The sequence below is a fragment of the Ostrinia nubilalis genome, chromosome 2 (assembly GCF_963855985.1).
Source record: "Ostrinia nubilalis chromosome 2, ilOstNubi1.1, whole genome shotgun sequence".
NCBI classification, from domain to species: domain Eukaryota; kingdom Metazoa; phylum Arthropoda; class Insecta; order Lepidoptera; family Crambidae; genus Ostrinia; species Ostrinia nubilalis.
In genome coordinates, this window is record NC_087089.1 from 12,680,557 (window position 1) to 12,704,856 (window position 24,300).

The 24,300-nt window shown below is 36.4% G+C and overlaps 1 protein-coding gene across 1 annotated transcript in view; it reads right to left on the reverse strand.

Moving 5' to 3' along the window:
* Window positions 1–24,300, reverse strand: part of LOC135084309 (division abnormally delayed protein) — a 144,738-nt gene that overhangs the window by 25,250 nt on the left and 95,188 nt on the right. Inside the window, exons 2-4 of the mRNA XM_063979114.1 lie at window positions 13,232–13,375; window positions 2,275–2,615; window positions 1,904–2,115 (exon numbers count right to left, since the gene is read on the reverse strand). Coding sequence (XP_063835184.1) covers window positions 1,904–2,115; window positions 2,275–2,615; window positions 13,232–13,375 — 697 coding nt within the window. The remainder of the gene's footprint in view (window positions 1–1,903; window positions 2,116–2,274; window positions 2,616–13,231; window positions 13,376–24,300) is intronic.

The following is a 24,300-nucleotide window of genomic DNA, read 5'->3' on the forward strand; positions in this document are numbered from 1 at the left end:
CAATGCCAGCACTTAGGTAAGACTGTTCCGCCACTGGCGAGCACAAGCACTTGGTATAGGGGCGTGATTGAATTACTACGATGAATCCAGCACATAGGTTGTTGTAAAATCGTAGTTATTTAGTCTGATGTGTAGGAATTGCGGACCCCGTGGGACCACGATTGCGGACCTACCAATAGTGGGACCACGGGCAGGGAAAACGAGAAATAACATATACCTACTACTTTAAATGCTAAAGTTTCTTTTAGAAACAGCTACTGCTCTTTTTTGGGTGGAAAAATCAATCTAATGAAAGCAGAGAGTTTAAAATGTAATAAGTACAAATTAAATGGACCTACTAAGCTAAGTACTCGCAGAATCCCATCTATTTTTCTAAAATTATCTTATTCAAAATTCAAAATTCAAAAAAAATTCAAAATTCAAAATTATTTATTTATCGATAAAAGTCTTAACAATGATATTGTGAGTCTCATCCTTTTAAGTTTGTAAAACTTGTGTTAGAATGAGACTGCTCTTCTGTATGACAAACTTGGGCCGGGTTACACCATCTCACCCCAAACCCTGACAGACGCCAAAAAATCTCTCAAACTCCATATAAAAAAACACGGTCATCGCCATAGTCAAGGTCAAAGCTTGGCGGTGAAACCCAGCCTTTAGAAATAAGACTGTAGAAGTTAGAAAATAAGTGAACATTTAACAATTTTTTTTCTCTTTTAAAGTGAGAAGTAAGTAAATACGTAAAATAAGGTAGGTAGGTGTAAAATATCAAATTTGCTTTCCATTTCACATTGCCATTGTGTTGTATTACTATCGATGGGGGTGGGAACTATAAATAATTATGTAAGTTTGATATATTATTATATATATAATAGACTAAATGCCTGATAAGTTAATAAGGAAACAATAATATGTATAATACTAATCCAAATAGGTATAATATAATAAATAAATAAATAAATAATATATAAAGCTGAAGAGTCCGTTTAGTTTAGTTAAATACGCTAATCTCAGAAACCACAGGTCCGATCTGAAAATCTTTCCGTGTTCGACAGCCCATTTATCAAGGAAGGCTTTAGGTCATAGTATAAAATTACAATCTTACAACCAGTAGGGGTGGCGGAGCAGTAAATATTTAAGATGCCCGCTTAAGTGAAGCAGCAAAAAATTATCGCAAATTTTTGCAGCTAATGTTTCGGAATTAAAAAGTAGACACCCAAGTACCGTACCCTCACTAAACATTGTCGTAGAACTTTAAACAATTATAGTTTATTAAAGTTATGAGCCGTATCGCGGCTGTAAGAACTCTGACCAAGTTTGACTCCAACACGGAGTTAATTAGCGACAGAGTTTGCGCCGCTTATAAAATGTGCACTTTGTTTGAAACTAGAGGACTGACTTCTGTTATCGAACACTGGGTAATAATTATATTATTTGGTAACGAGACAGTTTAGGGTAACAGGTTTGGTATGAAAAATACTAGAGAGCTTCGACTGCGTAAGATTCTGTAACGCCAAAACTTATAGAAAGCCTAGAGTGAGTGAAAATTTCTCTCGGGACTAGCTTCGAACCTTAAGGGTGCTTTCTCACAGAGACATCCCATTTCTTGCAGGAACAATTTTTTTGGAGGAACTGTTTTTTGCAGGATCCCGTTTCGTAGTATACGTGTTTAAATATTAACATTCACATGAACATCTCGTTTGCAGTGTCCCGCAAAAAACCAATTCGTATGGATTTGGAATTAGATTTTCAAGCACACACTTGTGTATTCACACGAAAGTCCAGTTTTGCAGATTCTGCAAAACTGGATCGTCCTGGAAAAAAGCTCTAAAATGTGTGTTGGCTCTAGGTACTAGTATTGCAGAACATGTCAGGATTGAAAGTGAGATATTACAACTTTTATTACCCTCTAGCAACATTGAGGCAGAAGTTCTTGCACGGCCGCGCATAGTGGCCCTTGCAGCGCGCACATCCAGCGACCCGCAGCAGCTTGTTAAAGCACTCTTCGTTCGTCTGCGACAAGACGAGCTCGCTTGACTCCAGCGCTCCAGCGCCCGCTGCCAGCACTTGCAGCAACACTCTGGCTGCTTCTAGCGACCGGGAGAGTGAGGAGCCCATCTGGACAGAAGAATACAATGTAGAAAACTGTATCGAGTTCTCGTTTTGGTGATATCTCCAAACTAAAATAGATTATTCGTCATCCTAATTTTGCATTCTGTTACACAGTTATAAATCTACAATTTAATAAAACTTTACAAGGAATGTGATGGACCATACCTGCTCCGGAATATCCCCAAAAGGCAGTACAGCGTCATACGCCGCCTTCAAGCACTCGTCGTACTCAGGCGTGAACCTCTTCGATTCTAGCTTCAGTACGCTCTGGTAGGCCACTGGGAAGACCTCTCGAAAGAACTTTCTGGAGCTCTCGGCTAGGTCCTTCGGGGGCCGAGAGCCGAGGTTTTCCGAGTCGCGGTCGGGACCCGAAGCGAGCAGCGCTCGTATGTCGTCGTAGAGGACGCCGAGCGGCGTATGCGCACGTGTCGCGTGCCGCCTGTACAGCTGCTGGAAGAAGCCAGCTGTCTTGTTCTGCGACTGCCGGGACAACTCTATGAGGTGTTCTGTGGACAAAAAAACATGTTTTTTTAACCAGCTGAATAGTTAATGTAGCGCGTTTATCTATGTGGCTGGCTACGGACATAATCTAAGTACAATACAATACAATACAACATTGTTGGAAGAACCCGACACCCACAACGTCGTTTGCGTGAAGAATATGTTCTACGAATATAATGAATCACAATCATAACTTTTGTGGTCTAGAACTCTATCCAATAGATTTTTAAGACAGCCGACATAACAAAGTAACCTAATCTATGCAAATTACTTATTTACCTTCTACCAGTAGTTTTCTTTAAAGTTTACCGTTAATATATTTGATTTGTATATCATGTTACAAACACGGGTTCCGATAATGGTATCCATTGAACTGAAATACGAAAATATAATGAATGTTTTCCCAACCTACCCACGGTCCAGAACGAGCCGAAATTTAAATTAAAATTACATTTTGCTCAACACGTGCCGCTAGAGCTCGGCCGGTTCGATAATTCTCGCGCACTTAAGCGTAAGTAACGTAATATGTTAGTAGCCATTGCCACCTACTTACTCTGCAGATTAAATTTAATCAACACTTCTGGAAGAGATTTCCAAAAATGTAGAGAAAAAGAGACGTGGAGTTTTTATTTGAAAATCTAATCCAATGACCAATAGAAAGAAATTAATAATATTTAAACCAACTTTTTCGTATATTCAAAAATACTCTTTCAGTTGACCCCATAGAATAACATTTCTAGATTCAGTACCTACTTTGCTGTGAGTTGATAGATCAGACAACGAGCTTAAGCTCAAACATTCACAGAGCCTATGTAAATACGTTAGTTAGGGAGCAAACAGGCCATTATTTGATTTTATAGTTTGCGGCACCTGTTCGTGTCCTACGGTACAGACGACGGCACATGAAGCTTAACAGTGTAACATCTTATATCATTGTGACAAGTGCTATTTTGCAACTGAAATGTTAAGTCTGATGTGCTCATCTGTATAAGTAGTGTTATCTCTGGATGCGCGGTGAGAGGGATCACTCACGACATTCCTCTGCGATGCTTATAAATTGTCTTGTCTGAGATAGAAACCGTCATGGAGGGCTTTAATTAAATATTTTATCGGGTTATTATCTTTTCACGTAATGCTATGTAAATGGTTCTGTTAAAACGGAGTCGTTTTATTTACGGGGTGTGAGAGGTAGAATGAATGGCGGGGTATGGGTGCTTAACGCCTCAGAGAGGCGCGGTGCGTTGCTTGCTTTCATGTCACAAGTGTTTAGAGTGGGTGGGGGCTTAAAAAGAATTTGTCTTAGTCGGTTTTCTGCTTTTAAATACTAGTGGTTTAGCGTACCGTCGAGATATGACATGAAACAAGATTACGAAATGTACCTACAGCTGAAAGAACTCATATGAAGCAAATATAATATTACGAACATTGTTATGAAACAAATCTTTGTTATTACGACTACATAGATATTATTTGTGTACAAAGAGAGTGGATATTTGGTTTTCGGTTATCTTTTCCTATATATTTGTAAAGGAAGATACGGAAGCCAAATCGAATACCATGATATTTCTTCTAAGTAACTGGTTAATAAGGAGATCAATAATTCTCGATTGTATAATTAAAATGGAATATCCAATAATCTTTATAGTTTATAGGTACTAATTTTAATGGACTAGTCGTAGCGTATAGGGACGCTTTCTGATTTCTAAATAAGTCAGACAAACGAGTTTTGAATAAAACTGCAAGTACTTTATAGAGATTGAAAAGCCATTGCAATATTTGCAGGCAATCTGCTGACAGCTTGGTGTCAGGGGTAATAATGACTTTGCCGTAAACTGTAAGGCCGACAATGTAATACAATATTATACAAATCGTATACGGATACATTGTACTTAGATGCTCTTTTGTTTACTGTCACGTGATATATTGCATCGTTTCCGAGGCGCTTCAGTCCGGAACGAATCAATATGAACTGTCGAATGTTTGCGAATCGTAGGACTTTTTTGGATGATTGTTTTTTATTTTTAAGTTCCATGTTGCCGAAACACTTCCGATTGAATTCAAATATTGATCTATGTAATAATGTAAAATTGTACATGTTTTAACAGAGTTTTGAGTTTAACCACTTGTTAAAGTAAGTGTAAGTACGGTTTATATTGAAGTAGCCTAAGTTGTAAAGGTTTATTTCAATTTAAATGTTTGCTACAATTCTGCTGGAAATTGTATTTTGACATGGCATTCCACTTAGAATAAGAGCACCGCTTGAATCCTATTAATGTTTTAAGGACAATAATCATACTCTGCCAAAAGTTCTTAAGCCTAGACTGTATTATCCTTTAAATGGCTGTTTAACGTAAACATTTTGACAACATTACCGAATAACGAGCAAGAAATAAACAGTAACGCTCGCTGTATCCAGCTAAACCAATTTCGCGCGGAGTTTCAATTTCCGCGCCACATCTAATAGCAAGAATTGATGGAGCCGCCATATTTCAGGGCAAATCCCTGTATTCAGTGTTCCTGCGACACGCGCGGCTGTGGCTCAATAAATAATAAGTGTCATTCGTCTTTCATAAAGCCACAGTGTAGGGGTGCATGCGGTAAGTAGTTCTTGATGGGTTTTGCTAATGATATTTTGAATGTGATATCAAAATGACTTCGTGGGTTAGACTTCGGTCTACTATTCAAAACCTTGTTATTGCATCTTAATCCTCCCTAAATCAGCTAGATTGAAAAATGACACAACTGAGGCGAGAAAGTTGCATGAAATCCATTTTTTCTGAACGGTTACTTGCTGTAAGTATTAGCCCAAAATACACCACATCCATCAAGCTACAAGACCTAAGCCTCTCCCATTATGACTTCATTAAATGTACCTATCTACGTAATCATTTCTGGGCATTTCTGAAAATTTGCATAACATATTATTATGTCCTGATGGTAAATAAAATAATATTTTAAAACTAATACAACTCATTTTATTTTTGCAAATAGGCTTTTAAAAAGCACTTTTACACGCCCCAGTTTTAACCCTACCGCTGCTTCGGAACAATAAATGGGTCAGTGCTGAGAAGAAGCAGCGCAAGAAACTTATTCACTAGTTTTAGTTTAACTGTTTCTAGGTTAAATTACTGCCAGTGACGCTGTGTACATCAACCGGCGAGACCTCCAGACGCCCTCCGCCCTGCCCTACGGCACACGTACAAAAACTACGCCCAACTTAATAGAATTTATCTTCGAATCCAATAAAGATAACGCACGAGGTTGACCTCCGATTACCAACTTTAATATCAGTTAGTGAAGACTAACTTTTATTGAATTACCAAAGTCGCATATTGTTATGATTTTGGTAAGGATAATTTTAGATTTTCTATGAGACTCTATATTATTGAGCTGTCTTCTAAGAAAAGTCAACTTACAATAAAGTGAGTTCTTTGGAATATTTGAGAGAGTTGAAGACCAAGAGCTTCGCTTGCATAGCTGACGCAATTTCCCATAGCATGTATTTGTATAGTTTGCAGTTTACACACAACCATGGAAAACTGCGTCATCTATGCGAGCTAAGCTGAACTAACTTATCTCATCTCTTGATCTACAACCCGCTTTGATCTCGACCGTCATACATGATTAGACCAGTGAATAGAGAGCCTTCTAAAATATGAGCCCTCATCCCATTGTACAGTCATCGTATTCACTCACACAAACGATTGAAGCAGAGGTTCACAAATTGGCCCACTCGACTCTAGTGGTGCTGAGCGCTAATTACTTACCTTGTTTATACTGATGAGTCTGCAGCCCTGTTACTGCAGTTTTTCCAGCGATACTGATGAGGGAAAATTATATTTATCCGCTTGAATTTTATTTTTAATGAAAGGCAAACGAAAAAGGTCTTAACACCTTAATTGAGAATATGAATTTACAATGTTTCAACGTGGAAAATTTGTAGAGAAATTATTTGATCAAAATTTAAACCAAGTCCAGAATTATTGACCGAAATGTTATAATAATCGTTAAATATTAAAGAACAAATTCTCTCAATTCTTTCTAGGAAACATTCAATTAATGTTTTCAAATAATTTATCAGAAGGGAAATAAGGACAAAGATTCACCTAGCAAACAACTCTTACAAAATCGCGGCCCGGCCTCAAGTATAATGTATTATTATTAAAACTCAACAATGAGGTACTCAACCCCCAGCTGCCGAGGAAATAATCAGAGGAAGCCATCGAGGGGGTTCCCTTCTATTGTTTCAAAGGACACCCTCATTAAAGCACTAAAATAATTCACCTTTAGAGGGTTAATATTAACGACGCTTTCAGCACACTCTTACTGGATGGAGAAGGATAGTGAATTTTTAAAACGCATACCATGCACTTTGTTCATTGCTCGTAGTTGCAGTTTACTTAATGGCATTGTTGTTTTATTACTTGGGATGGAACTGAAATAAAGCGACAAAGTACCTACAGGTCATCGACAATGTCTGATGAAGGCTTAAAAGGCAGATGGTTTGACAAGAAATCAGGCATAACCACATTTATGTGCTTATTGTACTCGTTACAATAATGTTTACTATTCCATAAGGATTATTTTTGGTTGAAAACTATCATTCGTTATCTTCCACTAGGTATTTACTGGTGTAACCTTCTATCAAACAACTATCATCTAAAATTCTAAAGTACCTATAATGTATCTCCGTACTTTAGCCTATTAAGTAAACTCAAGATAAGTTAAGTAAATAGGTCTAGAACTTTCATACTTAAGACGTGGCTAATCTCACAATTAACATTTCAAGTGTGGTCTCGCGTATCTCGTGATCCTCTGATAAATGTTCCAGCTTCAGCCAGCCAGAGCGGCTTTTTACCAACAGCCGGTGAATGCGCGCTTTTACTGCCTTCTAAGGATTATGTGCGACGTTGACAGAGTTGTCACCACTCTTGTAGCGTATTTACTACTAGGCAATATATTAGACACTTTCCCACGTAGAAACGTTAGTCAAGCGACAGAGATGGATAAAGTCGGTATATTAAAACGTTTTCGATGTAGACCTTGCAGAATCTACATAATATTTGAAGAGCTTTTTACCTTACAACATCGAAGTTAGTTTAGTTAGTCTATGTGGTTTCCAGTATTCACTCTCTTCTCGTGTCGTGTCACTTATCCTTGACGCGGCTAAAGCAGTTTGGCAAAGGTTGGTTAACCACTATCTAAGGGTGAACGCAACTTTAACTGTTAGTTAAGATGTATGTAAGCTGAAGTAGGTAGACCTTCCGCTGGTGATAATTTATAAAAATTGATTAAGTATGAAAAAATTGTTTCAGGAACCCTTTTTTCATAGATTCGAGCATCAAAACTGGTATAGGTTTTTCGCTAAAATGGCGTTGGATGTACCTAGAATATTATAATTTACGTCTGGATATAATTACTCGTGCCACTGCTTATCTAAGGGTAGGCGTATATTTATGTCATTGATTATGTTTGCGTCTAAAATCATCAAATGAAATCTAAAATTAGCCAGTGTACATAATTACCAATATCAATAAACAAACTCACAACACGTAAAATCAATACATCAATGTATCAACACAAACACGAGTAACACTGATTGATCTTGCCACCATCGCTCGAGCGTGCACATCGATATGATAGGTATTTGTTTACAGCCAGCTGCGAGAGATCAGTGGTAGACAAACGTGATCGCACTTGGAACAATAAATAGGGGTCTGGAGTACCCCATGGATGCAAAGTACGAGTGCTAAGTTGTTTACCTACCAGGGTTTCTCAAACTTTCGGCTCCACGAACCCCTGTTAAAGGTGACAGCGAACTTTTCCCTCCCTCTTCAAAGTAAATAAAAGGTATCAAATAATTGTCTTAGTAATATTAATGTGATGTGTGCTTGTGATTGTTAGTTGTCGCGAATGGAGTCAATTTTAGAATTTTGGACAATTTTAATTACGTAAATCTTGTCGCGAACCCCCTGCCGTCGAATGGCAAATCCCTAGGAGTTCGCGTACCCCACTTTGAGAAACCCTGACCTAGACGGACAAATCGGGTCGACAATGGTGTCGAATTTTCAAAGGATTATTCGCGTTAGGACATGGGCTGATTAGTAGTGGAAATTTGACTCACGGACCACAAGATGTTACGAATAAATTCAGTTTATTTGTCATAACGAATAACATAAAACAAAGGTTTATTATCTGATGTGTTTAGTTCCATGATTGCATTTCCATGTTCCATGAAACCTTATTATAACAAGTGCGGCGACAACCTAAATGGCGACAGGCCATAACAACAATGTATAAGAAGGCAATATAGCCAGTTCCTACGGATGAGGATTCCTGGAGAATCTCGCTTCTACCTTCAGCCACAGCCAAAGCCAAGCTGGTTAAAAATATTAGCATACTTTTGAGTAATACTAACTTAAGTACCTAGCTGGATTGAAGCCCTTTCCAGGCTGTAGATGGCCCGCGGGCGATCTTTTGCCCACCCCTGATGTAGCCACGTGCAAACACGACTCACAATAGAGCAAGCTTTCCCAAACGAAACTATTCAGAAGGCTTTAGAGTTATGAATTAATATCATGTTGTTAGTAATATGTGCCCAGAGCTGGTTAAGCCATTGAACAAGGGTTGTTTACCAAACAAGTCGGCGCGCCGACAAATTGGACGATTTAGGGTTGACTCTACAAAAACTTTTAGTAATTGAGGGCATTGAACGGTTCTTACCTTGCAAATAGGAAACTTTTGGAAAAACTAGGATTTAGGTGACTTTTGCTTACTAAAAGATGTAGACGGGATATACACAAACAAAATAATATAATAATACAGTATTTAAGCAGTAGGTCCTCAAGTCACCAACGTAAAGTAATTTAAATCAGATGGTAAATTAAATGTTTTTATATCTACACATACACATACAGAATTTTTTTTTTATTTAGCTAGCAATTATGTACTCGTACAAAATGTTCTTATTTGATAATGTGCCAATAACGCAAAGCATTTCAGGCCATTGGCCACAAAATAATGTAATAAATCAAATCCTTTTCAACCGATTTAAATAAAAATGAAATCCCGAAAAGGCATTCGCATTAGGTCACGGTAATGTATACGATTGACGAGCCTATTTCGCTACATTTATCTGATAAAGGTCGATTTGTCAGAGAATACCACGAGTCAAATCAAATAGATAGCTTTCATATTCTGTTTTGGATTTGGATAAATGTCTCACATTCCCGTAATATTCATTCGTAGATTTAGATATTCTTTATTATACTTACAATTTTGTTTTATGTAAATGTATGAGCAGTAGAAAATTCATGGATTGAGTTAAAAAACCGAGAGAGGTGCGGTGGTGCGATCGAGCCTAGTTTTGTTGAAAAACCACTTACCACACCTATCTAGATAAGATACTACACAAAAGATGTTGCTTTCATGAAATCGGAAACCAGATCAAATAATTACCTAGAGTTTCAAGATAATTTATTTTAAGTACTTAACTAACTTAGGGTTATTCAGAAACACACTAACTGAAAAAAAGCACGTAACTTAGTCATTGCGAAGTAAAAACTACAACGGAAAACATACAATTAGATAGTAAGTAGATTCATAATATGGAATCCAAGTTAACAAATTTTATTCTAACAATGAAGTTTAAACATTATCCCGGGCCTTTTCAGGCAAAGTAGGCCGTGAATTTTGAAGCGCAAGTGTTTATTTAACACGTTTTACGAGGGATCTTTTGGCTAGGTATGTTGCTTTAAAGCTAGTCTTGTGGTCTGGCCATTATATCTGGGCAACCCTCGCTGTTCCTAAGCGAGATTCGCGCTCTTGACGGGGGATTTGACACAGTTTTCCCTATTTCGGTCGATAGGTACACGAGTAGGAGCTTTAAGCTTTGGATGCTATGGACAATCGAATACAAGTGATCGTTCTGTTAGTTGGGTAACATTTGTCTTTCATTTTGTGATCAATGGTATCAAATTCGGGACTGCTGCTGCATTGGTCTGTGCTTATTGGTTACTGTTTGCCAAACTAATACACAGTATAGCAAAAACACTGCATCTTATCACTAGTTTACAAAAAAAAAGTTTTTCTTTTACCCAAAGATAATTCATATTGGATGTGTTTTCTACCAGCCCCCTTATTACAAAAATATATGTCTCATATTTTTATCACGTCAAGTTTTTGAGATATTGACATTAACCTAAGTAAGCTGTCTTGTTAGCCGTGTAGGAGTTTCTACTTTATTTTAATTGCGTTTAAGTATTATTTTAACATTTTTACTTGTTTTAAAATGTCACCAAGGCTGTGTAAATTAAGCCCAAATAACTTTTGCTAAGTTTGTGGTCAAATTATATTGTCAAAAAAGAAGAGACCAATCACTAAGTCCGGAAAACGGGCCTAATTCTGTTACTTTCAAATCTCGGTCACAAACCTGATAAAAAATGGGTTCCTCGTGTAGTGTGCGAAAATTTGAGAAGTATATATTATTGCACTATTTATTATTATTAATTCGGCACCCCAATGTTATGGAGAGAACCAACAAATCACACTAATGACTGTTACTTCTGCCTCACTGAAACTACAGGTTTTAACAACAAAAACCAAGAACATACAATATCCTGAATATCCTGATGTTGCATCAGTCACAAAACCTGTGTTACAATCTGAAGGAGTTCTATATCCGTCATTACCCAGCAATTCCAGTAAGGGAAAGATGCTGGTATTAATTTAAAGCAGTAGTGAAAAGTTTCCTGGGTAACAATAAATTTATCTGAGAATTATGCAGAAATTGTTTCCAAATTAATGAGGAATTACCAAAGAATGGGTGTGAATAAGTCGTTAAAAAATCATTTTTTACATTCTCACCTGGTTTTTTTTCCTGAGGACCTGGAAAGCGTGAGTGTTGACCGTGGCGAAAGTTTTCACCAGGATTTGAAGGTTTTTGAGGAAAGATACCAAGGAATTTGGGATAAAAATATGTTAGCGAATTGCTGCTGGTCTATAATAAGGGAAACTGATACTAATCAGTATAAAAGAAGGAGTAACACGACTCATTTTTAATTATTTTTAGAGATAAATGTATAAAAATGATAAAAATTAATATAATCAATATTTACAAAATTTGACGTCCTAAATTTTTTCTAAGTTCAGTTTTTAAGTAAGGGTTAATAACTCTACCGATACATATCAGTTTCATCTCTGGGTAAAAAACCTTGTAAACTAGTGATATAAACTAAAGTTTTTCTTCATTTTCTTACTGCAATAGGTTACATTTCCATCAATAGCTTACCATATAATTTATACTTTGTACGGAGACTAGCCGTAGGAAAAACACAAGCCATTAAAATAGTTCTGCCCGTTTTTCTTGCACGTCGCAGTAAATTAAAAATGTAAATACGCCTCACTCAAATACAATTTGTAATCGGATAATTGCGCACTCACAAAAAACATACTAAGCTACTGGTATTTTAAATTAAATTAATTATGCTTAGGCGGCGGTTTTATGTTTCATAAAAAGTAATGGCGGTCGCTATTATCCAGTGACGGTATCATATACGACGTCGTTACAGGGAATATCAAGATACGGCTTTACAAGGGTTGTTTTTCTGTGACAAATATAATATTTGCGGGGCGTACCCTTTATTAAATACTTAGGGTATTCACGTAGGTATCAGGGTATGGATTAAGTAGGTAGTGGCGGTTTTATCTCCAACTAGCTGTCGGGAACAAAGCCAGCGGTTTTACGGTTCGCCATAAAACTTTGTTCGTGTGAGAGAATTTTCAATTTAATTCGTATGTTGGATTAGTGATATTAATAAAGTTGGTTAGAGTTTCAATTTTTAAATAGAGGAAGTTAATTTGCAATTTCATTTGACACGGGTCTTAAAATAAGGCGATAGAGTGTATGGTACGTACTCGTAGGTACAGTCAAGGAAATGAAAACGCATTCTAGGCCTTGTACCTCATAAAGATAAGGGTTACTGAGCCTGGCCGTATGCTGTACACGTAATAACCGCGGTTGTAAAGTGCAACGTGCAGCGTATTTATCGCCGCAGTCTGCGCGTGCGTTTACTGCCGCGCGAGAGAGCCAAAACGACGCGCGCGCACTAAGGAAATGGTTATGAAGCTTTCAACATATCTGTACGGCGTTAGTTAGTGGTAAGGGAGAAGTTCCTCATTTATATCTAAGTGATTTACATTCCTAAACTTCTAATTTTCGATCTATGTATCACAGATAGAAACTCTATCGGCCCGGTTTCTGAATTAAGAATGAAGCTTGCTCATCTAATCAAGAATGAACTTTTCATATTAAATTCATCCTTGAGTAGAGATGACCACGCTTCAGCTGTAGTTTTCAATTCAGAAACCGGGCCTATGACACTCAAGAATAATGTTAGGTACTTAATCATTACTTAGGTTTCTATCGCCGAAAGAATTTTTAAAACCCTTTCAATAAATAGTTTTAGAGACACACAACAAACACAAACTTTACCCATTTGTGATATTATTAGTGTATTTAGAAATAATGATTTACCTTAAGTAACTTGGCTGGTAGTCAACAAGCTTTGCTTAATTTGGAACTACGAGTAGATGCCTTGTAGAAAAACTAAGGGGATCTTACCCTGCAATGTCCGCCTCGTAGAAAGCAGAAGTTCTTTGATGGGCTTCGTGGTAGCGGCCAGCCGCCGCTCCGCCACTCTCCTCAGCGAGTTTCGTAGGTGGATCTCCTGCCCTCGCCCGCAGCACTGGCCGCCGCATAGTGGACCTGAAAAAGAAAAAACAATTAGATAATGGCCGGTAAACTGTTTTCTATTGGGAAAATGACAAAGGATTTTTCTTTTTTACAGTGTCACTTGGCCTTTTTTATTTTAAGAACATAAATTCAAATTTAGAATTATAGGTTTAGCTGCAGCAAAAATGGGACATTTTTAAAAGTGCGATAAAATAAAACTAAGGTTACCTTTTCAGAAGGATTTTCTGTAATAATTATTATTTATTTATTACTTGCAATTTGAGGCATTATCATAAATTATGACAAATAACACTATTTTACATCAATAATAGCATAGATTTTATATTTTAAGATTATAATTGTGTACCCTACAGCCACAATCAAACACTGTTATTTGATGATATCATTGTCGTCCCAGTACTTGGTAACTCACTTACGAACGATTACACATTCATGCCCTTGGTGGACACTTAGAGGAGTAAACAATTTGGGCTTATTGGGCTCGTAACCTTTTAAGTAATACAGTAAACTCAAACGCGTCATTATACTACCAGATATGACACTCGTTGGTTAAAAATAGGGAATTCTATGCATGCCATACAATAGTTTGTCCCAAATTATGTTTAAAGTGCGGGGCGGGACACTCCACCCAAAACATTGGAACAACACTAATATTGTGCATTAATTTCTTCTTAAATTAGAAAACGTCCGCATAAGATGCAAAACACAGATTGTCAAAAGTTTAAATATAGAATTCTTTTCGCAATCCTTGATTCGAAATCATCGCTCGTCTTTTGTTAATTTACTTATTTTAATTCATAATTGAAGTGCAACTTTTTTCTTTCCAGCCAGAGTGGTAATTAACTTGAGCTCAATGAATAAAATGCATGCTTTTTTTTCTCAATATGGGTTCATACATTTACTGTTCTCAATTATTTCAGGTGTTATATACTCAAACGTAATATTAACCAGTCCCTGTGTTACAGTAGGTACATCTTTAGCAAGGCAAACCATGTTACGCTATCCGGGCTGACTGTTATGTAACCTAATTTCGAAGTGGAGCACGTTAAACTACGCAGGTCAGCGTCTATTACAGCGCTGCCCTTATAAAAACCATTCTCAAAGTCAGCTCACTGACCTTGCGGATTAGGCCCGGAGGTAGGTCAAATAAATGGTAACTGTCAGATTAAACCACGGATTTTCTGAGAGTGGTTTTTTGACAAATTGCTAAATCCTTTGGGAAAATTGATGTTATCCCGGAACATAAAGGACACACATTTGGAGCGGTTATCAAAATGGCGGTCAAAAGTTTGAAGCTTCAGTTAACAGGCTGTAAGAAGGTTTGAAAAAAGAAGTAGAGACTTTTGAATTTGTAAAGTTATATCGATGCATATCCTCAAATTATTTTCTGCGTTACTAATGAATGCTGTTCATGCGCGTATATTATCGGAAAGCTAAAGGTAATATTAATCTATAATCCACATAAAATAAAATCAATTATTTTTTGCAATTAAGCTTATTTAAAGCTCTTTTACACTTAAAAAGAGCACGGAGCAAACGTCTCAACTTTTTTATTTAAACTCGGATTTATTGTCCGATTTAATAATTATCAATAAAACTGAAAACAATCAATTCTCATAATTAGTGATGAAATGTAAAATTACCGTCTTAAATTACAAACTCAATTTATAGTTAATTGGATTTAAAAAATGTTTCACCATTTAAGACATGGGATGGAACAGATTATAATATCTAATAAAAGTCGGGTCTTCCCTTGCGCAAAGTAAAAAAAAGTACAAAACGGTAATTTTTTTGCAATTAGGCTTTTCAAAGGATCTTTTACACGTCCCAATATAATTTTAACGCTACGATAGCTTCGTGACGTTAACGCAGACAAGCACTCTAATAAAGGCAATAGCTTCTTCTATCTTTTTATCTTTTCTTTATTATTAGTATACTTTTGATGAGCTGTCAAAACGGATGTCTTCTGTTTGCCAAGAAAAGGAACTAAATTATTTATTCGTTTCAAAGCTAACATTTAACAGTTGATTGCCTGAGGTCAGTGCCTGTAATATGAGAGCGGCACGGTAGGGGTGTTTTTGTAACGTCAAATGTCAGCGAGACTTCTTTCAGTGGGTCTAGACAAAGTGCAAATTATAATCGCAAACCAGTCGAAAAGTGGTCGAAAAGCCCCTTTTTTGTATGGAGTTATGACGGATTCGATTTTCGATTCGATCAAAAAGTGCGTTTTACAAAGTGCAAATTATAATCGCAAAACAGTCGAAAAGCGGTCGAAAAGCCCCTTTTTTGTATGGAGTTTTGACGGATTCAATTTTCGATTCGATCAAAAAGTGCGTTTTGTCTAGGGGGGCAGATTTAAATGCTCTGTCACGTCATAATAATAATATGTCAATGTCTCCCCTCCCGTGCCGCTGCTATACCTCAGCAACCTCAGGCACTGATTGAGTTAAACGCTAGACCTTTAATTTTCAGGGCTAAAATAAAGTAGGTATCTTTAGGATGTCTGTAAATATGATTGTGTCAACAGCCAAATTCATTAACCAAGTCTTCGTGTTTTAGTTGCCATTTTAATAATGTAATTAAAGTATTTTTCCTTTAGGCCCAGAACAGACGGTGAAACGCAACTGCAACGAAACTGCAACTGCTAGTTACTTTTGAGTTGCATCTAAGTTTCTGCCATAGCGTCCGTTGAGACCACACATGACGCGACCAGTTTGAAATTTTCAGTTACATTCATCAGAAAGTTGCAGTTTCGTTGCAGTTGCGTTTCACCGTCTGTTCTGGGCCTTACTGATTAAACTCATTTCTTATAGGTTTTAACGTCATAACATCGTAATAGAACATCCCACAGGAGCGTTCCAACTACCCGCATCCGAGTGACGCAGCCAATTTTCTTTTAATATTACATGTCCCTCGAACATGTTAGAGCCTTGGTTTCTAACTCAATTTTGTTTACTGTTTATTTATACATGAAGTATTTTCTGGGAACGACATTTTGCTGTGTGTTGGGGATAAATGGACGTAATTCGTTAATCTTATTTTGGGTATACGTGTGTTCTTCCATTCTGGGTTCTTTAGGTGCGAATATATTTTTAAATAATTATAATATAATAATTAGGTAGGTACTAGACTGAGATTATGGACAAATGTGTCAAGGTCTTAATATTGTTATTGACTGAAAGAGCTTAATAATAAAAGTAAAATTAATTGTCATCAATCAACCAATTTAACCAAACGCTGCTAGAGTTATTGAATTAAAGTTGCCAGCCTATCATGTTGTCGCGAAGGTGGTAGGGAAAGCCATTTTGGACGTATGCGCTCTAGAAAGGGCTTATGAGTACCTACTGAATAAAAGATTTGTATTTGATAACATAGAACTTTGCTTATTCCAAGTCTAGTCTTCATATAGTTTTACCCCTATGACGTCACGAGCACGACATGAGAAGTTAAGGGTCGCACCGACTAATTATTATTTAATCTATGAGCGGAGTAAATTGGGGTAGAGTGGGGCAGCGCGACAGGTGCCACCGTGACGAAGGTACGTGGCCACTTGGACCCGTGTACTCTTTGTATATTGCTATGTTCGTAGAGTATTAATGAACGCTATTCTGGTTACATGTGTTACCATGTACTTATTCAGAATAGAGTCGGAATACGAAATACGAAGCTTTTAAATACATAAATAACATTGAGATTATTTTTGCTGTTGTAAAAATTTGACTGTTGAGTGCACTCTTACCTTAAAATGTAAACTTGTTGGTGATCTGAACAAATGAATATCACTTTACCGTCAGTAGCTGTAGGTTCAATAGTTGAGGTGCACCCATTTTGAGGCTGTTCCTCGGAACGCATCTATGTTATCTCGCCCTCGTACTTTTTGTCACTATGAAGGTACTTTTATTCGAATTTATAATTTTACAGCTTTTAAAAAAGTACTACATATTGCCAAAAAAGGTAAAGTGTGAAATAATTTTGGCTGTAAAGTGCGTTTAAACATTGTCATGACTTTTCGATCAATTTTCGCGGCTTGGCACTTGCACGTTAAAATGACGTGTGGACTTCCACAAAAAACGTGTAGTACTATACTTGAATGTGTTGTGTTTAAAATGTCACCCGTAAAGCATCCAGGAGGTATTTATTACAACGCGCGTTGGATGGCGGCCAGCGCTATCTGTTTGTCAGTGCACTGTTCGGAAACTATTACGGCAAAGTATAGCGTGAAATATTCGGACGTGGCTAGCGATAGGCAGAAACGGAACCCTTCAATTGTCAGCGACAGAGAAACGACAGCGATGCAGAAGAAATGTTCTAGACAAAGTTGAAAGGAAGAAAGAATTTGTTTGATCGTCAAATAATTTATTTAGGGACTATTTTTTTAAATGATATTACATTGTGACCAACATACAGAAATTGCTAAGAAGAAGTGCCTTAGTTATGAATTATAACAGTAATCTTTACAGTTAGCTTGAAAGATTCAAAGTATTCAAACCTATTTTACTATCTGTGACTGGTAGATGACAGATGTCAATTCGAAATGGAACGCGGGAATACTAGCATGTAGAGTTGCGCGCCATTGTGATAATGATCTAAATGGTGTTATATTGTGGTTGATTTTTTTTATTTATAAAAAAGTAAGCGCCAGCGACCACTGACCTAATTATTTTACTCCTAGTTGATAAAATTCCAGAAACTATTCACAACTAGCTGACCCGGCGAACTTCGTACCGCCTTAGCGTAAAGATTTTCTTTATATTTTTTTCCGTAAAAACCTTGTACAGAGTATTAGAAAACTACAAAAAAAAAATCAGCCAAATCGGTCAAGCCGTTTTCATGTTATGTCGTGACAACGGAAAACGGGTTTCATTTTTATATATATGTTACGGTCAAAGTGATAAATGTGAAAATTATGAATAATCGCCGGTTATTATGAATAATTACCGCATGATTTGGTAAATGTGATTAATATGAGGTCATTTATGTGTGTATAAAACTAAATAGGCGGCTTAGGGGTGGCCCAAGGGCCACCCCCGCCGCACCTTAACCTATTTTTCATTTTAAATCAAAACATTATGTTATAGGCATCATGGAAAAGTAATATTATGCAAGAAACATTCCAAACTCATTATGCCAAATTATATTAATATATGATATCAAAACGTTCAAAAGTTTGGCTGTACACGAACACGTACACAAGATGTTGTTCTCTTTTATGAAATTTGTTAGTACTAAGGTTGAATTATTAAATAATCACTGTTAAATGTGATTAATTTATCACTTTCACCGCGACTGTCGGGAATTATTCATAATAACCGGTTATTATTAATAATTTTCAATTTATCACATTAACCGTAACATATACATACATATAGATAGTTTTGCGCGTATGCTGAAATGTAGCGCTGCAGCAAAGCAACGTAACGTAACGTACATCAAAATAATCAATATAAACGTTTGAATAGCAACAGTAACCTATCAATAGCCATAACTTCCACCGATATCACTGACCCGGCCAAAAAATACTGTACAGAGATGTACAGCAAAAACGATCAGCTTTATTTAGAATAAGCAATTTACAGCAGCAAAAAAGTGTTTGAATAAAACTTGTGACCGGAAAAGGTGTAGTCTAGGCGCTAGAGTCTGATTTGGTCAAACTTCATGCTCAAAGAATATTATTGTTATCAATACATTGAAAATAAATCTCGCAAATGGTAATTTTGCTTAACAAAATGCTGGCCTTATTTGGTACGAAAATATATTTAAATAGAAGAACATTTAATCAGACTTTTTGAAGTTAAGAAAGCAATTTAAATATCATATCCAGGCTTTACTGAAGTTTATTTTAAATAAAAAATGTGTCAATTGAGGTAAAACGTCGCCTGGGCTATCATGCGGTATCACTGAATAAGATTTGGCACTCGCTGCCCGGGTAACGCCCGGAGAGGTTCAAGGCTGGCCGCCTGTCGTCTCACGAATACCTCAGACTGACTCAGACACTACATCAAAGAATGCGATACACTTCTAAATGTCATACATTCAAATACCACCACTTACAAGGTGTCTTATGAATCGTATTTTGAAAATATATCAAGATCAAGTCAATCGTGCGCACCCAAATTCAATTTCAAACCGATTTGGGATGGTTGCAATAAAAATATGTTTTCGATTTGAAGACCTCATTTGCATATCTTATTGGATAAGTCTGAGTTTATTAAAGATATAAACATTATAATGGCCGAACACGCTTATTGCTATTTAACTTTAAATAGACTACTAAAGCTGCCGCAAAGAACTATCCCGGCGATTTCGCTCGAGATCAAATTATCATATTTTTTTATACATTCCGGAACGATGAAAAAACAGGAGTCAGAAACTATGCTATCGAACTTTATCTATCGGAAAGTTCTGCGTTAAAAGACTTTCTCGTGTTTTATAAAAAGGCTATCCGCTTCTGAATAAACTAGTTCAACAAGACTTTGCAGCTACTTTTATGGGGGTCTAACCTTTTTTTAGAAACCATTAGTCAGCTTCAAGTCGTATGTTGTTACGAGTATGCTGTGTTACGCAATGTTAATCAGTGTAAAAAAGGTAATCCGAAGTAAAATAGTGACTGATGAGCAGTAATTGGTCACTAACGATGTAAGGAGAGATAATGCATCTATTATCCTGCGTGTAGTGTGGTGGCTAGTGATGCGCCGTAACGATGTTATGTCACGATCAATTATTATCGATTGTTATTAACGTAATGTTTTTCTCTACCAGACATTTTCGTAATTATGAGGTGATAATTATGATTTATTATGGTCTTATTACAGTTTTTATTTTTGTCTTGTATTTCATTTTTATCATGCGTTTTATGGGAAAAAATCAGCAACGAGAAATATTTTAAAAAACACAGTTTTTAAGTGCATTCTTATAATTTCCCGTAAATAAACTTTAAATGGAATTATTTTTCCGTCACACACAGAACACACTTTAATTACTAAATAGATGTTAAGTTTTAAAAACTCAAAGTATTTGGTAAGTATTGCGTTTATGTAGTACAATAAATGAGGAGTTTCGTAATCATTTAAGAAATTTTCCACGATGGTAAAAGGAAAACGAAAGTAAATGTCGAGTAAAACATTTACATTGGGTATTTTCCGTTCGATATCGCTCTTAACACAAGTCCGATTTAGAAATATGCCTCTTATTTGCGCATTTTCTTATCTCTACCAATTCATACGAATGTTCTACTTTTCTCAAAACATCGACAGCTGAAATAACACCGACCCTTCTCTGGACGCAAGGCCGCAGGCGCAGACTGGCCGGTGCCCAATCACATACAGTGTTATAGTGGCTCTTATCACTTTGATTATAGAGTTAAAAATAACACTCGAAAGCCCGAGTGCACATACGCGTACAGCTGCATCGTAAATCCAAATAGACTACACAGAAAAGCCGGCCCACCAGCCTAATTGTCATTTAAAAAGTAGGTTTATTTTTTAATATAAAAACATTCAATGGGTTGAAATATTGAAAACAAAGTGATCACATTATCATAATGTACAGGTATTTTGTGATTAATTTAATTGACTCGACTGGAAATTTAACCCGGGATCGTGGTCATTGGACCGTCAAGTTACAAGCCTTGATAATTACACTCTACATTAAAAAAGAGTAAGTTAATTTGAAAATTGGCCTGAATTAAAATACTTAATAGGTATCGTAAATTTCCAGCGCTAATAATGAACAAGTGCGATAATGGTTTAGTTTGGAATAAATTACTTCTCACGATCTTTAATTTTTTTGCAATACCTATAAATAGCACTTGTCAACTAGTCTCTACTCTATTAAAATAAATGGAATAAAAACTCAAAAGTCGTGTTTGATAGTTAACAATAAGACTATGGCGCACAAGCTTTTTGTTGGGCCTCAAACTGGTATGTAATGTACTAACTGATGTTAATGTACTGTGGCCAATCGTAAATCTAATGCCACTTTTACGGCAACTAGATTGGTAATAAAGTAGTCTCGGCAAAGACTCATTGGCCAACCGCTCCTCGATCAATCAATCGAAATGGATAAATGTTGTCCGCAAAAAAATGTATGGACTGTTTACTTTATTGGTTTAGCTATTAACTTCTTACCTCTGGGAAATTAACTTTGATACAAAGTTTGCGACACATAAAGGCCTTTGGCAGAGTTGGAACGTTTTTTGAAGAGGTCTTAAGAACAACTGTAGACTTTTCTTTCTGTTTGTTTTTCTTAATCGTTATAAATTTGGGCAAACATTTTGAAATTAATTATTTGCTCTTTCTTGAGTAAATTTTGTAGATATTCAGGGAATGCTATTACGTTTTCTCATTAAATTCAGGTATTCTAAGCAGACCTCGGTGCTTTGGAGCACTGGCGCAAAATACTGCACTATAATTTCAGTGTGCGGCCAACAATTTGCAGTGCAACCGTATGCAGCAAGCTCTTCCACTTAAATGACAAATAAAAGTTAATTAAAGAAAAATCCGACTGCGTAAAATAATATCATATTAAACAAAAAATGGGGATAAAATTATACGAAAAGATCGTAATTTCATTAAATAATCTTGTACTTCTTCTAGTATTTAATTCTCATACGAAACTCAGTTACTTTTATTTTCCCTCTTACGCTTCAATTTTTTCAAGCGTGAGATACCTAACACCTTTATATGTTTAATTATGTTTAGGTTACCAATGCCAAAGAAATTGACATAAAAACATGAACCTCCTTCGGCAGTCCGGTAAAAACTTGCATTGTACGCTTGGTTTCATAAACAGGCTACAGGGGGAAAATTTTAAATGTCGGGCGAGTATCATTGAAAATCACTTATCTACTCGTACTTACGCTATACTTAAACGCGTTTTGATTGCAAACTTCTCAGTTAAAAAATGCCTGTAAACAATGAGTTATACCTAATACCTACCTACCTGCCAAAAGACAAAAAATACAGAGGCACATACTTATATGTAGCAAGCCTTAAACTTAATTAAAAAAATATCAGACTACTTTTACTTATGTGCTTCGTTTCAAATAAGTCTAAACAACATACCAAGATGTATAATTTAGGCCTTGTCTATGTTATAAAAAGTCCATATGTTTTAGTTTTTATGGGCATAATCTCGCGGTTTAAGCGCGTGAAGCGCAGTGATCCCGCAAATGTCAAATTATTATAGGAGAGTCACGAGAAATACTCGTATTGCTCGGTGGCATACCTAACTGAGCTTGTCTTAGCATGTTCTGTGACGTGTTGTAGGTGTCCAAACTGTCGAAAGACAGCGTGGGCCAAGCCTGCCTCATGAATATTCCGCGCGATTGTCTCGAACTGCAATAAAATTAAAATAGAACATCCACCACATCCGGCATTAATGTTGTACGATTAAATAAATTTAACGATTATTAAATGATGTCCCAGACGTGAAGGCATTTGACAATGCCAAAGAGCTTTACAGTTAATAAAAGTTCGTCGATGAATTTTGTAGTTACGATTTTATTCTGCGTTTCTGTCCAGTATTTTAATGCGAAGTTTATTATCTTTTGTAATGTATGTTTTACTAAGCATAAAAATAAAAAATAACAACATTTTTCACAACAACAGCGTTAATCACATAAGAATTTCTCACAACTTTTATCGTATAATAGGTACGCAATTTTTTTATTAATCCATAATTACACTTTGCTTTCGAGTATATTTATAGCCTTTAGCGTGTATTATCATACAATTAATATTCAGTGCATAAAACTAGCATTCTGGCATTAAGGTATCTTATTAACTCTAAAGCCGTGGCCAGGTGTTCGGGTATTCCATACAAATTTTATAATAATCACTTGGCACATAGTTTAAATAAATTAGCCATTTTTTGTGCACCCAAAACCGGTATTGCAGGATGCTCTCATTGATAAAAATATTAATTAAGTGTGATTTAAAATCCGGCTCCAAATAGAGTTCTATACAGTTGTCCTATTATACCATGCTGCAGTAGTGTCATTTTTTTTTCGTGCGACCTCTGAGAATGGAACGCATTCTCTCAGCGGTCTAACTGTAAGTAATTTACCAAGGCAAATGGAGGATTTGGCTTTCGCTCCTCATGCTGGCTAGAGGGATTAAGGAGGTCTCATGTTATCCTTTTTGTCCAGATTGTTTTTTACAATTTGTAAGATTGAGTAGCTGCGTCTGAAAGATCTTAAGCATCTCCACTGAGTTTGAGTAAGGTTGAGTTCACCATCTTACATTAACCGTAACTATAACAATAACCAGTGTTTTATATGGCGTTTGACAGACTTTTGACGTTTGTTAAAGTTAAAGTAAGATGGTGCAATCCAGCCTAAGTTTAACAAATTTTACAATGAGCTTAAACAACCCAACTCGCTTAACTAAGGTTCGCAAATTCACTGTAACTAGGTATTATTTTCCGACATAGGTTAACAAACGTCAAAATTCTGTCAAACTCCATACAAAAACACCGGTTAAAGTTATAGTTTCCGTAAAGTTAACGCGGTGCAACTCAGCCTAAGGTTCACAAATTCACTGTAACTTTTCCGCCACACTTAATAATACAAGCACAACTAATAATACTGGTACTAAGAACTTTACCCGTTACCACACCTATGCCGCGCTGTTCCAATCGACATATTTGTGTATTTTCGCCGTAGCGTTACAGTTGTTTACGTTACAGAGCTGTTTACACTCGCCGCTCGAGTGGTTACCGTCGGGCGTCGGCCGGAGTGTAAACTAGTGATGTGCCATAATTAAACGAGTTTGTGTGTTTGAGAAATAATAACTTTAGTGTAAATTATGTAAGGGTTTATAATGGCTTATAAAAGAAATGAGGACTGAGTGAGTGAGTACCTCAGTTACACAGCTCACACTATCTAAAAAGTCTGAAGAATTTTAAAATGAGTAAAGACAAGATCTTATTTTATCTCC